The following is a 16,416-nucleotide window of genomic DNA, read 5'->3' as shown; positions in this document are numbered from 1 at the left end:
TTATTATTAATCCTTTTATTATTCTTTTTTTTAAACTTGTATTGGTTTTTCTGAAGTTGGGCTCAAAACTTTAGATATGTTTCATTTAATTTTTAGTCCTTCAAAGACACCTTAGATCACTTTGACTTTATTATTGTTGGGTAAGATTCTATTTCCTTATGTGAATATTTTGGAGTTTTAAATATAATGTTGAAATTTAAATTATTCACCACAACCTGATAAATATGTAGCTTCTCTTCATTATTTATCCTCTTTACTTTTTGAAAATGGATTATAAGGGAAAACAGAACTGGTCTTCTTCACCCAAGGCAATCAGCTTGAATCCCTCCCTAACTCCTCCCTATTCTATCCATTCTCACAACAGTATCAAAGTAATCTTTCTGTATGACATATCTGACAATGCCACTCTCTCATTGCAAATATTCAGGTGGCTCTCTCAATCTATAGAATAAGGTCCAAATTCCTTCACAAAAAATAAAATTCTATTGATATAACATACTCAAAACACAGCATACTTGTTTCTCTTATACTTTGTGGCAATTATCATTTTATCTATTCCTAATGTTTTTATTTGTTACTAAACTTTTAATTTTCTTATAATAGTTCCTAACCATATATAATTCCTTTTCAATTTATTTCAGCTTCTCAGTCAATATCATTTTCCAACTTTATCTCATAATTTCTTCATTAGAACTCAATATTTTAAATTCCCAAAATAACAAAACAAGAAGAGCTTCTTGATAATCGTTTGGATATTAGAAACAAATAATACAGAATGGGGATCCAGTTGATTCTTGGGAGCCTCCTGAACATTTTTACAGTTTTATTGATAAATATATGTTTAAGGTATGTGGCATAATGGTTTGACTTACAAATATTGCAAAATGATTATCATAATTGGGGTAGTTAACATCTATCATCTCATATATTTTACAATAAAATGAAAGAAAAAATTTCTCCTTGTGATGAGAACTCTTAGGATCTACTCTCCTAACAATGTGTGTGTGTGTGTGTGTGTGTGTGTGTGTATATATATATATATATATATATATATATATATATATATATTATAGTAGTGTAAACTACAGTCATTATGTAGTGCATTACATTCCTAGTACTTTTTTATCCTATATCTGGAACTTGATATATATTGACCACCTTCCTCCAATTCTCCCACCCTTTTAGCTCCCACTTCTGGTAACCACAAATCTGATCTCTTTTTCTTTGAGTTGTATTTGTCTGTTTTTGTTTTGTTTTGTTCAGATCCCACATATAAGTGATATGTCTAACTTATTTTACAGTATAATGTCCTCATGGTTCATTTATGTTGTTTGAAATGGAAAATAAGAATTTCCTTATTTTTATGGCTGGATAGTACTTTAATGTCTATTTGACTTCTGTATCAATTCATCTATCAATCAATTAGACTGTTTTCACATCCTGAGCATCTTGATGTTAATGATGTTGGTTCTCTTGGTTCTTTTTTTCATTGTGATGTGACAGAAATCCTAATTCTAATTCTCTTAAGCTTTAATGAGTTAGTCCTCAGGTTAAGGCAGAATAGTCAATAAAGAATGGTTCAGTAGAAATCAGAGGACTTTAGAATCCTCTAATGTGGTTTTAATTTTAGATCTGTCACTTTAATTGTTATTCCTTAACTTCTCTGTGATCAGTTTCCTCACCTATTTTTAAAAAAAATATTTTTATTGATTTTTTCACAGAGAAGAAGGGAGAGGGATAGATATAGTTAGAAACATCGATGAGAGAGAATCATCGACCAGCTGCCTCCTGCACACCCCTTACTGGGGATGTGCCCGCAACCAATGTACATGCCCTTGACCGGAATCGAACCTGGGACCTTTCAGTTTGCAGACCGACGCTCTATCCACTGAGCCAAACCGGTTTCGGCAGTTTCCTCACCTACTAAATGCACAGGTAAGAGGGCAAAACACATGCAAATGTTAACTGTCCTCAATACATGCTAGCCCATCTTTATCTCTCAAATTCTAGCCAAGCAAGAAAGATTTATGAAGAGTATAAAAATTATTAGATATGCCGAAACCGGTTTTGCTTAGTGGATAGAGCATCGGCCTGTGGACTGAAAGGTCCCAGGTTTGATTCCGGTCAAGGGCATGTACTTGGGTTGCGTGAACATCCCCAGTAGGGGGCATGCAAGAGGCAGCTGATCGATGACTCTCATCGACGTTTCTAACTCTGTATCTCTCTTCATTCCTCTCTGTGAAAAATCAATAAAATATGTTTTTTAAAAAAGTTATTAGATACATTGTTCTATATTATAATTATATATTTCTAAAATCTTGACAAATTGTATGTGCTTAATGAAGTCATGAATGTTGGTTTATATTCTCCAAAGTTTAAGTGTTTGCAGGAATATTACTATCTCCTAAAATGGCCACTTTGGTGGCTCCTTCAGGGATTCATGGTTCTAAAAGGGCGTGACCTTTATGTATATGTTAATGTACAAATAAGGAAATATCAACTCCAAAAAATAAATTAGGTCTGCTTCAGAGTTTAATCTCTAGCCATTTTTCTTTGTGTCTTTATTCTTAGACAATGGAAGACCCTTCCTCATTTAACTGAAAACCTGACTTGATACTAAGAAGAAATCTTAATGACAAATCTAGAATCTGAATATTCTAATCAAGACTTTCTCTCCCTGACTCCAGCTGGGAATTCATTTCTATAATTATGGTTGGAGGAAATTGGACAAGAGTAACTGAGTTTATTCTCGTGAGCTTCTCTTCCCTACCTACTGAATTACAGTTGTTACTCTTCCTGTCATTTCTAATTATCTACCTGGTCACCCTGATGGGAAACAGCCTCATCATTCTGGTTACCTTGGCAGACCCCATGCTACACAGTCCCATGTATTTCTTCCTCAGGAACTTGTCCTTTTTGGAGATTGGCTTCAACCTAGTCATTGTGCCCAAAATGCTGGGAACCCTACTTGCTCAGGACGCAACCATCTCTTTCCCTGGGTGTGCCATACAGATGTATTTCTTCTTCTTCTTTGGGGTTGCTGAATGCTTTCTTCTGGCCATCATGGCATATGACCGCTATGTAGCCATCTGCAGTCCCTTGCACTACCCAGTCATCATGAACCAAAGGACACGTGCCAAACTAGCTATTGCCTCCTGGTTTCCAGGCTTTCCCGTAGCTACTGTGCAGACCACATGGCTCTTCAGCTTCCCATTCTGTGGCACCAATAAGGTGAACCACTTCTTCTGTGACAGCCCACCTGTGCTGAGGCTGGTCTGTGCAGACACAGCACTGTTTGAGGTCTATGCGATTGTTGGAACCATTCTGGTCGTCATGATACCCTGCTTGCTGGTCTTATGTTCCTATTCCCGAATCGCTGCTGCCATCTTCAAGATTCCATCAGCTAAAGGGAAGCATAAAGCCTTCTCTACATGCTCCTCCCACCTCCTTGTGGTCTCCCTTTTCTATGTATCTTCAAGCCTCACCTACTTCCGGCCTAAGTCCAACAATTCTCCTGAGAGCAAGAAGCTGCTATCGTTGTTCTACACGGTTGTGACTCCCATGTTGAACCCCATCATCTACAGCCTGAGAAATAATGAGGTGAAGAATGCCCTCAGCCGGACCTTCCGCAAGGCCCTGGGCCTTAGAAACTACATCTGTAGACATTAAGAGATAAGACTAAAGTTTATTGGATGGCAAACAATCAATTTTATATTTGGGATTGCTGTCTTTATATCTCCATTGGGATGAGACCCGACTGTTAAAATGACTGTTGGGATGCTCAGTAGACAGAAAACAGCACTAGACCTGGAAAACTCCTCTGCCTGCCCACTGAAGACTTACATTCTTTTTCTTATTGGTACTTCAACACTTCTGTATCAGATAATTCCAGATATTTACATTCCTGTGTCCTGCTTATAATCTTAATTTAGGGAAACACATAAAGAGAAAACCAATTAAAATTTATCTTGTGCCGAAACCGGTTTGGCTCAGTGGTTAGAGCATCAGTCTGTGGACTGAAAGGTCCCAGGTTCGATTCCAGTCAAGGGCATGTGCCTTGGTTGTGGGCACATCCCCAGTAGGGGGTGTGCAAGAGGCAGCTGATCGATGATTCTCTCTCATTGATGTTTCTAACTCTGTCCCTCTCTCTTCCTCTTTGTAAAAAAATCAATAAAACATATATTTTTTTTAAATTATCTTGTCACTTTCTCTTAATTTATGAGGGCAAATATACTCCATTTACAAGATATAAAACCCCAGGATTTCTCCCAATGAATAACTCTCCTCACTGTGTTATTTCTGTTGTAAGATCTCATTGGTATGTAGTATAGATACAGGAAAGTAGTTAAATAGTCCTCATGCACACACCTTTATAACTCCAATAATCATTTTCTTCCTTACTCTAGCTTTCTCAGGAAAAAGGGATTTGAACTTCCATGGGATATCTTTCTATCCCATATTTACATTCAGATGTCTCGGTGAAGTGATATCATAAATATCCATCATGACGCTACTTTTGGTCAGAGCTTAAAATGGATCCAAGATGATTACAACATAGCTCTTCTTTAACCACAAAAAAATTTTCTCATTTTTTTAATAACTTCATAGAGGCCCAGCACATGAAATTCATGCACAGGTGCAGTCACTAGACCTGGTCGACAATCAAAGTGCGATGCATGGTGTGAAAAGGCAAGTCTCAGCTGACTTCTGAGCTCTGGGCAGGACCAGGGTGCCTGGACCCACATCCACCCCCTCTGCCAGAGTCATTGGGCCCCCAGCCCAGCTCCCTCAGCACCTGGGAGCCAGGCAGCAGCCCTGCCAACCCCCCCGCCCCTCCACACACACACACACACACTACTGGTCACCATATGCAGGGCGATTGGTGGGGTGATTGGGCCCTGCTCGCACCAGCCTTGGCCTGGCACCACCCACTCACCTGCTCCACCATTCCACTGTGGTTCTGTTCTCATAGGGGCCCATTGGGGCCAGCAGCACCTCCACTGCCACCCACTGCCAGTACCACTTCACTAACACCTGCCATGTTCTGTGCCTCCCCCTGGTGGTCAGTGCACATCATAGCGAGTGGTAGAACTCCCAGTCAAACTCCTGGCTGAACTCCTGACCAAACTCCCTGTGGAGGGAACAATTTGCACATTAGGCTTTTATTATATAGGATAGTCTATTTTGTAGATTTACCATCATTTGTGACTTTTATTATTACATATTATACTGTAAACAATAGCTTTATGACCATGCCTTTTAATATTTTTGCCAGTATATCTTACAGATGGAAACCTAGAAACTGGATTTCTTGGGCAAAGGGTAAATACATATGTAATATTGCTATCTATTGGCAAATTCCCTTCCAAAGTGATTTTACCACTTTACACTCCCAACAGCTTATTTCCACACAGTCCTGTCAACAATATCTGTCACCACACTTTTGAATTTTGCTTATATAGTAGGTAAAAAAGCTCAATTACATTTTAGTTGGAAAAAATACATTTTAAGGAATATGGAACAAATAGGTGAGTAAATTAGAGAAAAGGCATGCATTTCATTCAGACTTCTGAGTTAATAGTTTAATATTAACAGTTGGTGATGTCTTGATATTCTATTTTCGCTACTTGAAATTGTCTTTACCTTTATTTTAGCCAAATACATCTCATCTTTCAAGGTCCTTCAGTGTTCGCTCTAGCAGCATAAATTATGCTCTCCTACATGTATTCATCCAAGTTAATCTGTAGATAAGTTAAATTTTGTATATACTATGCTGTGCTTTTCACATGTTTGTTTTCTCCCTAATGTACCTGTAACTCTTTGAAAATGCGAGCAGCACACTTGTCTCTATTTTAATATGGCACAGGCATCCCTGAAAGCTATATGTTCTGCAGAGCTCTGTTCTAAAAAGATTATAGGTAAATGAGGTAAGGGAAGACCACTCAAAATATATGCAACTTTGAAGCCAGAGCATCAACAGAAGCAAGAGTTGGTACTTGGAGAGACAACACAGCCTCCCCAGCATGCAGCTCAGTGAAGCTGAAAGTTGCCACAATAGATATTTAACATACAAAATAACAGTAGGATGAAAATTGTGACAATGATTTACTTAAAACAAGACATATGGTGCTCAAAGTTGATGGGTGTGATGTTCTGAACCATTGGAGAAACCCTTAGATGGTCATGGAATCACTACCACTTTCCAGGGAGCCAAAAGCTACAAAAAGCAAGAGGTGCCTCTCTCCAGGGATGGAACCTCGGGTAGAGGCACACATTCAACATTTTCTTAAAAACCATTAAGGGGAGCCCAGCTAGTGTGGCTCAGTGATTGAGCATCAATTTATGAACCAGGAGGTCTTGTGCCCAGGTTGCAGCCTCAATCCCTAGTGGGGGCGTGTAAGAGGCAGCTAATCGATGATTTTCTTTCATCATTGATGTTTCTATCTCTCTTAAATCAATAAAAATATATAGATTTTTTAAAAAACATGTTCTTATGTTATGTTCTGCATGGCACGCTAAGCCTTAGATAATGATAATAGATTTTCCTTTCTTTGACTGAAAACTTCTCAAGTCCAGGTATGAAACACTCTTGGGAACCAGCCCAATGAGAATCAAAAGTGAGGGGAAATGTAAAAGAATACTGGCACAAAGGAAATGAAATCACTATCTTGAAGAGATTGCTTTACTGCCATATGTTTTTAATCATTTACTATAGTCAAAACATGGAAACAGCCGAGACCGGTTTGGCTCAATGGATAGAGCATCGGCTTGGGGACTGAAGGGTCCCGGGTTCGATTCCGGTCAAGGGCATGTACTTTGGTTGCGGGCATATTCCCAGTAAGGGGTGTGCAAGAGGCAGCTGATCGATGACTCTCTCATCGATGTTTCTAGCTCTCTATCTCTCTCCCTTCCTCTCTGTACAAAATCAATAAAATATATTTTAAAAAAATGGAAACAATAGACGAATGAATAAAGAAACTGTGAGAAAAAACAGAAGTAAATGTGAGAGCCCAGCCGGTGGTTGAGCATCAACCTATGACCAGGAGGTCATGCTTCAATCCCAGTTGGGACACATGCCTGCATTGCATGCTCAGTCCCCAGTGTGAAGTCTGCAGGAAGTAGCTCATCAATGATTCTCTTTCATCATTGATGTTTCTATATCTCTCTCCATTTCCCTTCCTCTCTGAAATAAATAAAAATATATTTTAAAATAAAGAAACTGTGGATATTTATCAGCCATTTGAAATAATCCTGCTATTTGCTACAACATGGATGGACCTTGAAGGCAGAAAAATACAAATACTGTATAATCTTACTTATATGTGGAATCTGAAAAATAAATAAACACCACAAATTTTCAGAAGCAGAGTTAAATGATGGTTGCTGGGTAGTGTGGGGAAATTGGAAGATGTTGGCCAAAGGGTACAAACTCAGTTATAAGATGAGTAAGAACTGAGGATCTAATGTATAGCATGGTAACTATAGTTAACAAAGAATTATCTCTTAATTGTTTCCAAGATTAAAACGTAATTATGTGAGATGATGGATGTGTTAAATGACCCTGCTGTGGTCATCTTTTTGCATATCTACATGAATCAAATCATTACTTCATACAACTTAAATGTAAACAACATTATAAGTCATTATACCTTAATAAAACTGGGGGGAATTAAAACAAGTTTAAAGAGAATACTGGCATGCTCCTCTGATCTTTTTCAGGTGGAAACCTTGGAAGATGGACCACTGAGTTTTGTCTCTTGGCTCTGCAGCCTCACCAGTGCAGGAAACATCAGAGCTCAAATAGACCTTCATCCAATTACAAGGTTGCAGAATCTACGTGAATTTCTGAACTCCTGGGAGCTCCTCAAAACACGCCTGTCAGAAAGTGAACCTGTGATTTCACAGGAGAAAGAAGAAGCTTTGGGAGAAATCACTTCCCTACACTAAAACAGCAGGGACCAAAATAGTCCTGAGACTCCACCTGGAATCCTCTAGTGATTGACACAGGCCCTGCCCAGAGCTTCCCTGCTGTGACTTATGCTGCACAGCTCAGAGTGTCTTTACTACAAGGATTGGCCCAGCCACAGCCCAGGATTTACCTGGAATGTCTGACACAGCCCGGGGACAAAGCTTCTTTCAGAATGTGACAAGACAGACTTCAAGGTTCACCAGCAATGTGGACCAAGACCAGCACAACCAAGAGTGTCTTTGGGATGACTGGCAGAGACACCCTCCTGGGCTTTTCTGAGATGGCTTGCACAGACACAGCATAATTTAGGAGCTCCCTTTGAGTCAGTCGTTCAGACACAGTCCAAGGCTGATCCAGAGCCACTGACACAAACCAGGGCTTACCCTGGAATCGTGATACAAACAAGTCTCACTGACAAGAGGTAAGTAAAGGGTGGAGTACAGGGCCCAGGCCTGAAATCTCTTGTAAAGAGGATAATGGTTCACCACGAAAACAATGTGTCTTCTTTGACATGTTTCTGAGAGACAAGAAAGGAGATCAGTGGAATCAAGTAAAAAAAACTTAGAGTTTTATAAGATTGACAACTTAGGGGACCTGAAAAAGGATAGAAAACAATGGTAATTGTGCTTTGAAATGCTCAAAGGTTTTGCACAAATGTTCTCATTTCACACCTACAACCACCCTGTCTAGTGGGCAGGACATTTATTATTATAATAATAATAATAATAATAATAATCCTTTTATAGTTGAGAAAACCATAACTCAGAAATCATCATGTCAGTAGCTCTGTGTCTCACAGCTAAAAATAATAATAACCAGAACTGTAACTACAAAGTCCTTGCCATTATAACGGTGTGGTCTCAAACCATTCTTTATGTGGTAGTTTCACAGAGTTCTCTGAAATATATTGTCTGTTCCTCCTTGTTGAAACAAAGCTTTGAATCTCCAAGGTGTTATTCCTGAGAGGAGACTGGATAGAGTTGTAGCTGCCAGGTAACCTCTCTGACTGCAACCACAACCACACTTATCCATGGCTCTGTGCTTACAAAACCAGCAATGCCTGAATTATACCACACTGATAGATCCTTACAGCCCTAACTGTGCTCAGGCAGTTACAGAAAGTCAGTTCAAAGTCTTCCCAGCAATTACCCCCCTCCCATCATCCCCTACTTAGTAGGGGAAAATAGATAGAAAAATTTTTAAAAAGGTATAAAAGGAACAGAAAAGAAAGGTGAAAGATATGAAAGGAAAGAGAGGGAAACTTCAGAAAGAAAACTGTTTCAGCTGATAGTTGTGAGATGAGCAGAAAGTCATGCATGACTGCAGGAAGAAGTTTCCAAGAGTAGAGAGCCACATGCGTAAATGCAAGGAGGGTGAGAGAACATGATGTGCGCACAGAACAGAAAATGTTTTCGTGTGACCAGAGCATTAACAGCATGAGGGATTTGAAACTGGAAAATTAGTCAGGTATCAGAGAAAAAGTCCTTGTGAAAGTGTTTGTCTGTATCCCAGGGACAATAGGGAGTGACTGAAAGACGATCAGCAGGTAAGTAACTTAATCAGAGTTGCTGCCGGATCACACACAAGACAAGGATGGTCTGAAGAGAACAAACTGGAATCCGGTTCCTACAGTAGTCTAAGCCAGAGAAAATAAGAGCCAGAAATTAAAGGCAGTGGGGTAGGAATGGAGAAGGTGACACTAAACCAGTGTTTAGATTCTAAACTTGAGAAGGAAAAGTAATCAAGTTTGGGGGATAAAGGATTTTTATCCCAGTTCCTATGTTACAAAGTGGGTGTTGCATTTTTTGCAATGGGGTAGGTATAAGGAGAAGGCTTGGGGTAGATGGAGATAATGAATATAATTTATAACTCATTACTGTTTAAATCTGTGTATATTGTATGAGGCTGTAGTGCTGATGTATGTAGTCTTTTGTATCTAAATTCCTTATGCTTGGAGCTCACTGTGCTTACATTCTGTTTATACAGATATTTCCTTGATTTTTCCACATTGTCTTCATTATTTATCCATTCATTCAACAATACTTTACTGAACATCAACCTTGCTAGGAACTGGAATAAACAGTTAAATAGTATTGTATAATTTTTACTCTCTAGGAGTATACCATCTAGAATATGCGTTAAAGATAGAAATTAATGATTACTCTAAGATAAAGACTATGCAAGTGGTATTCTAGTGTTGTTAATGTCTTGAAACTTCCTGGTCCTCTCTAGAAACTGTCTTACTCCTTGCTCTCCCACTGCCACCCAATACCAAACGCCCTGGCTTGCCCTCACCTGTGAATTCAGACTCTCTCATGTTTTCAGAGAGTGCGGTGAAAGTGTTGCCTGGTGGTTAGTCTATGACTTGGAGTCAGGCTGCTCAGGATGCATATGTTGATACCAACACTTGCCGGCTGCCTAACCTTAGGAAAACCACTCAACATCTCTGTACCTTGGCTGTAAAGTGGGATAAGTAATAGTTTCTATACCTTTAGGTTGTTGTGAGACAAAGATGACACATGCAAAACATTTGGATTAGTGCCTGGCACTCACTTGGTGCTCAATACATGTTACTTATAACTGTGAAAATAGATAAGGTATCAAAAAACATTTTCATAGAAGTGATTCCTAGCTTGAAGTTTCTTAAATGAATAGGATTCAGACAAAAAAAATTTAAACAGCATTTCCCCCCCCTCTTTACCTCCCTCCTTCCTTCACCACCCTGGCTTCACATCTTCACCTGCTCAGGACTTTACTCAGGTATGATCTTCTCAGTGGAGCCTTCTTTGTTTGACTCCCTCCCACACTCCAAAATGCCTATTTTCTTCCTCAATGTGTTGTTCTCCATTATTCTTGTTGCTATCTAACACAGTGTACCTTCTACTTTGTTTATAGTCTGTCTTCCCTACTGGAAGGTGAGTTCTAGGAGGGCAGGTATTTTTATTTGTTTTACTTACTGATATGTTATCTTCAGTATCTAGAACAGTGTCTAGAAGACAATATCTATTGAATAAATTATTATTTTATCAGAGATAAAAAGCAAGGGCACACGTTGTAATATACAGATCTTGCAACATAGAAACCCACACCTAAAATCTATATGTTCATGTTGACCAATGTCACTCCAATCAATTTAAATTAGTAAATATTTTTTGAAAAGCAAAGCAAGGGCTACCATGAATTGGAGCAATGGCTTAGATAAGAACTGGATTTTTAAGGTAGATCTAACATTATATCATAATAATCACAAAGGTTAGCATTTATTGCATATGTATTATGCACCAATTACCATGCTGTGTGCTTTAGATTTATTTCTGTAAGCGTATTCTTATGAGAAATAATTTCAGAGTTCCAATTTTGAAGCTTAGTTACTGATATAATGATGAAACTTGTTTCCTTTTCCAATGTCCACAGGGATTAATGTTATTAGCCACACCTGCATATTTTAAGTTGGTCTTTACTAACATGGCACTTGAGTTTCATATTTCTTGAGAATGAAGACATAAATGGACCAATGGAAAATGATGAAAGGGTTTTTACATAACACTGCAGTCTGACACTATCTTGAGTCTGTCTTTCCTTTGTCTGATCACATATAGCTACATGGAGAATATTTAGCCCAAGGATCAAAATAAACCCCAGTTTCTATATTATGTGTCTTCTTGTTTAAACTGAAATTGTCTGAGTTTGAAATGAAGATTCCTCCAATATGCTGAAATCTTTCTGAGTATAGCTACTGGAGGCTAAGACATGCAAGTCTCCTCCTTACGGGTAATTGGTAAATGTTGGCTCACTCACCTCCTTTGCTTTTCTCCTTCCCACTTTTTTATTTTGTAGAAAACATATCGAGACTCATGTTAACATCTTTCATTGTGCCTCAAGACCCTTCTCTTCAGAAATGCTTGGCCTGGCTTCTAGTCAGCATCACTGACTGGTGCTAAAAAAAACAACATAAAACAACAACACAAAAACAAACAAACAAACAAAACAGAAAAGTAGAGACAACTCAGGAGATGTATAAATATATATACAGTGTTCCTCAGTTCAGTCTGAAAAAGGTTAGTATTCTTCAAAAAAAAAAAAAATTGTGAAACCTATAGTCCAGACTTGGTTTTTACATTTTTGAAAATACATCTGTTTCATCTTCAATAACTATAACAAAAGAGCTAGAGAATGAGACCACAGGAGATTCCTTTTCCAAGGGTATAATAGAGGTCTGTAAAACAGATGGCGACTTCTTCCCAGAGTGTGGATGCCCAATGAGATCCAGGGCAGAAGAATGATGTGGGGAAACTGGACCATTGTCAATGAGTTTGTTCTTGTGAGTTTTTCAGCCTTGTCTTCTGAGCTACAAGCTCTATTGTTTCTTCTCTTTTTGATCATTTACATGGTTACCCTAATGGGCAATGTCCTCATCATCCTGGTCACTACAGCTGATTCTGCCCTACAAAGTCCTATGTACTTCTTCCTCAGGAACTTGTCCTTCCTGGAGATAGGTTTCAACTTGGTCATTGTGCCCAAGATGCTGGGGACCCTGATCATCCAAGACACAACCATCTCCTTCCTTGGCTGTGCTACTCAAATGTATTTCTTCTTCTTCTTTGGGGCTGCTGAGTGCTGCCTCCTTGCCACAATGGCATATGACCGCTATGTGGCCATCTGTGACCCTTTGCGCTACCCAATCATCATGGGTCGCAGGGCCTGTGTCCAGCTGGCAGCTGCCTCTTGGTTCTCAGGGTTTCCAGTGGCCACTGTCCAAACCACATGGATTTTCAGCTTCCCTTTCTGTGGCCCCAACAGGGTGAACCACTTCTTCTGCGACAGTCCCCCTGTCATTGCACTGGTCTGTGCTGATACCTCTCTGTTTGAACTGGAGGCTCTGACAGCCACTGTCCTGTTCATCCTCTTCCCTTTCTTGCTCATCCTGGGGTCATATGTTCGCATCCTCTCCACTATCTTCAGGATGCCCTCAGCTGAGGGGAAACGCAAGGCCTTCTCTACCTGTTCCTCCCACCTCCTGGTTGTCTCCCTTTTCTACAGCACTGCCATCCTCACATACTTCCGACCTCGGTCCAGCACCTCTCCTGAGAACAAGAAGCTGCTGTCCCTCTCCTACACAGTGGTGACGCCCATGTTGAACCCCATCATCTACAGCTTAAGGAATAGTGAAGTGAAGGCTGCACTGAAGCGGGTCACCCACAGGACCCTGAGCCCTAAGAAACTGTGACTGGTTTAGATTAGGGGTGTCGAACTCAATCAGAGAAGGGGCCAAAATCTAAAATCCAGCCTAAATCGCGGGCCGAATGGTTTACTGAACAGTCATAAACTGTCATTGTGATGGAAACGCAGCGGAGTGCAGTGATGACAGCGCAGTGTGGGCCACATTGCAAGGCCTGGCGGGACGGATTTGGCCCGTGGGCCTTGTGTTTGACACAACTTTAGATGGAAACTGAAGGGGTAGAATGCAAGAACAAAAGAAAGAAAACGGTTTGGCTCAATAGATAGAGCATCAGCCCATTGACTGAAGGGCCCCAGGTTCAATTCCAGTCAAGACAGTTGACTTCATCCAATTACAGTAAGATTACCTCCATATTGTAGAAAACAAAGAAACTTTGGGTTATTCCCAGCAGTCTCCTACAATTTGTCCACTTATACTAGACTGGTGAATCCTTTAACCTTTTTTTTTTTTTTAATAATGTTTTAAAAAATTATTAAAACCAAAAACTTGGTTGCAGGATCAATCTTCAGGGTGCATGCGGGAGGCAACTAACCAATGTAATTTTCTCACATCGATGTTTCTCTCTCTGCATTTCTTCCTCTCCCTTCCACTCTCTCTGAAAATCAATGAAAAAATATCCTTAGGTGAGGATTAACAAAGAGAGAGAGAGGAGGGGGAGGGAGGGAGGAAAGAAGGGAGGGAGGGAGGAAGGGAGGGAGGGAGGAAGGGAGGGAGGGAGGGAGGGAGGGAGGGAGGAAGGAAGGAAGGAAGGAAGGAAGGAAGGAAGGAAGGCAGGCAGGCAGGAAGGCAGGCTCTCAATGGTTTTTTGGACTCCACTCTTTTCAGGAGCCACAATATACATACTGGGATCTTAGACTTTCCACTGGGAATCATTTCTGAAAAGAACATGAGTGGTGGAAGAACAACCTTCAGAACGCCCAGGGTTCTATAGGACTGTGATATCAATGTCTCTGAAGATGCCACCAGTTTACAAAGGTTAGGCACCCATCTGAAGGTTGACAACTTCACTACAATTTGCTATTTTTCATTTGTTTTAACTTTTTTGTTGTGTTTTAACTTTTTCTTGAACATCTTTATGCATGTCATTTTATAATTTTCTGCTTTACTTTCTTCTGTTTTTCCAAAAACTCTACTTGCAACTTTTAAAGACATTTTTGTTTATAAGGTAAAGTAATAATAATAAATAGTAGAGTTCTGTTTCTTCCTTTCTTTCTTCCTTTTCCTTTTTTTTTTTCTTTTTTTTTTTCCTTCAGCAAATTTTGATGCAGTACTCAGCATGCTTTTGCCCCTGTTTAGGCCCAAAAGACATGTTGGTGAACAAAACAAATAAATGTCTTGCCTCACGGAACTTATAGTGAGGGAGAGAATAAAAAGATATTCTAAAACTCTGCTGGTTTATAAAGTACACATATTTAGAGTGCTAACAATTGAGTAATTCTTCCACTGCTTCTATAATTGGTCTGTGCTTCATCTGGAGAAAGACTATTCCACACCACTGACAACTGCCTCAATCTCAAATTATCCACCTTGGATATGAGAGTTGCTTGACACAAAGGGTTAAAGGGCCGAAACCAGTTTGGCTCAGTGGATAGAGCTTCGACCTGTGGACAGAAAGGTCACAGGTTCCATTCCGGTCAAGAGCATGCATATCTCGGTTGCAGGCACATCCCCAGTAAGGGGTGTGCAGGAGTCAGCTGATCGATGTTTCTCTCTCATTGATGTTTCTAACTCTCTATCCCTCTCCTTTCATCTCTGTAAAAAAATCAATAAAATATATTTTTTAAAACATTATTAAAAAAAAAAAAAAAAAAGGTTAAAGGATTCACCAGTCTAGTATAAGTGGACAAATTGTAGGAGATTGCTGGGAATAACCCAGAGTTTCTTTGTTTTCTACAATATGGGGGTAATCTTACTGTAATTGGATGAAGTCAACTGTCCTTTTAAGCTTGCATATCACTCAGCCGATGTAGCAGCCACTCTATGATTTCGTCCAGTGAACATTGCCCAACTCTGTATTCTTGGCAAATAACAGAATTGAGACGTGGATGCCATAGCTTTGTGTAATCTATTCATAAGAATGTATTGATAATTAACAAATAAAATAGAGGTCTATCTAGGCAAGACCTCTTCACAAACCCTAAAGCAACTCAAACTCTGTGTACCATGGAAGTACCAGGACTAGTTCAATCTCCCACACAAGGTGTCTTTTAGCTCGTATGTATCAAGGGCTCCAGGAGGGCAGCACATTATGAATATCACCATAGGAATCTGCAAATAAAAAGGCAGATCGCAGAGTTTTATTTGCATGATGGCAATCACACAACTAAGCAGATTGGTACCATTATAAATTTGTCATCTCCAAGTTTAGCCAAGCTTTTATCACTGCCTCACATTCATTTTACTTGACCTTTATATGCTAGGGAGAACAATGGGCCCACAAAGATGTCCATGTCCTAGTCCCCTATATATTACCTTACATAGACTTTGTATTGATAGATATGATTAAATTAAGGGTAGTCCCCTGAGGAGATTAGCCTGCATTTTTTTTTTTAATACCAGAATAGGAAATCAGAAGGTGGGCTGAGAATGACCTTGAAACATTCCCATTGCTCCCTCACCTCCATGTATCTAAGTCCATGGGTCCTGTCTGATGGCCTTTTATACACAGCTACCCTCTCCAAGTTCTAGTTGCCTCCTCCTGGTCCTTCAGGCCCAGGATTGGTAAATACATCTAACACTTGCTTCCCTCAGATGTCACTATTTCTTGTTAGTTTTCAAAACTCCATCTTTACCTTATAAAATGTGTCCTAATAGATTACAGCACTCATCTCTCTAATGAGAGTATGAGAAGTAGAGCAGAGCTCATAAATTCTGCTTCACTGTGCCCATGCCCTATCCACCTTAAACCTATACAGAGGTGGGGAAAAGTAGGTTAACAAGTACTACAAATAAATAATACAATAAATAAATAATAATGAATAAACTTCATTTCTTGTATTAACAACTGTAAACCTACTTTGCCCATCCCCCACATATATATACATGCATATGTGCATGGACACATACATGTAGCATCTAGCTCACTGTAAATGATTAAGTAATGTTGGTTAATTTATTGATTATTTGATATGGCACAGAAATATCAAAATGTAAAATTATTGGAGTAGTTTCTGAGATTAAGTATTAATATATAGCATAATTTAAAAAG

General features: G+C 39.4%; 2 protein-coding genes across 2 annotated transcripts; both read left to right on the top strand.

The window, feature by feature from the left end:
- Nucleotides 1-2,685: 2,685 nt before the first annotated feature.
- Nucleotides 2,686-3,735, top strand: LOC118713522 (olfactory receptor 10A2). Its single transcript, XM_036428151.1, has one exon. It carries the CDS (start codon nucleotides 2,710-2,712, stop codon nucleotides 3,667-3,669), a length of 960 nt encoding a protein of 319 aa, XP_036284044.1. The 5' UTR covers nucleotides 2,686-2,709; the 3' UTR covers nucleotides 3,670-3,735.
- An 8,390-nt stretch (nucleotides 3,736-12,125) lies between these two features.
- Nucleotides 12,126-13,196, top strand: LOC118713349 (olfactory receptor 10A4). The gene has a single exon (XM_036427804.2). The coding sequence runs from the start codon at nucleotides 12,222-12,224 to the stop codon at nucleotides 13,194-13,196; it is 975 nt and encodes a 324-aa protein (XP_036283697.2). The 5' UTR covers nucleotides 12,126-12,221.
- The last annotated feature ends 3,220 nt before the right edge of the window (nucleotides 13,197-16,416 follow it).

This window comes from Pipistrellus kuhlii, unplaced genomic scaffold (assembly GCF_014108245.1).
Source record: "Pipistrellus kuhlii isolate mPipKuh1 unplaced genomic scaffold, mPipKuh1.p scaffold_m20_p_9, whole genome shotgun sequence".
NCBI lineage: Eukaryota > Metazoa > Chordata > Mammalia > Chiroptera > Vespertilionidae > Pipistrellus > Pipistrellus kuhlii.
This window is presented reverse-complemented; position numbering and strand designations above follow the sequence as displayed.

Coding starts and splice junctions, on each gene's coding strand:
- LOC118713522 (XM_036428151.1), top strand. CDS start 2,710: ATGGTTGGAGGAAATTGGACAAGAGTAACTGAGTTTATTCTCGTGAGC.
- LOC118713349 (XM_036427804.2), top strand. CDS start 12,222: ATGCCCAATGAGATCCAGGGCAGAAGAATGATGTGGGGAAACTGGACC.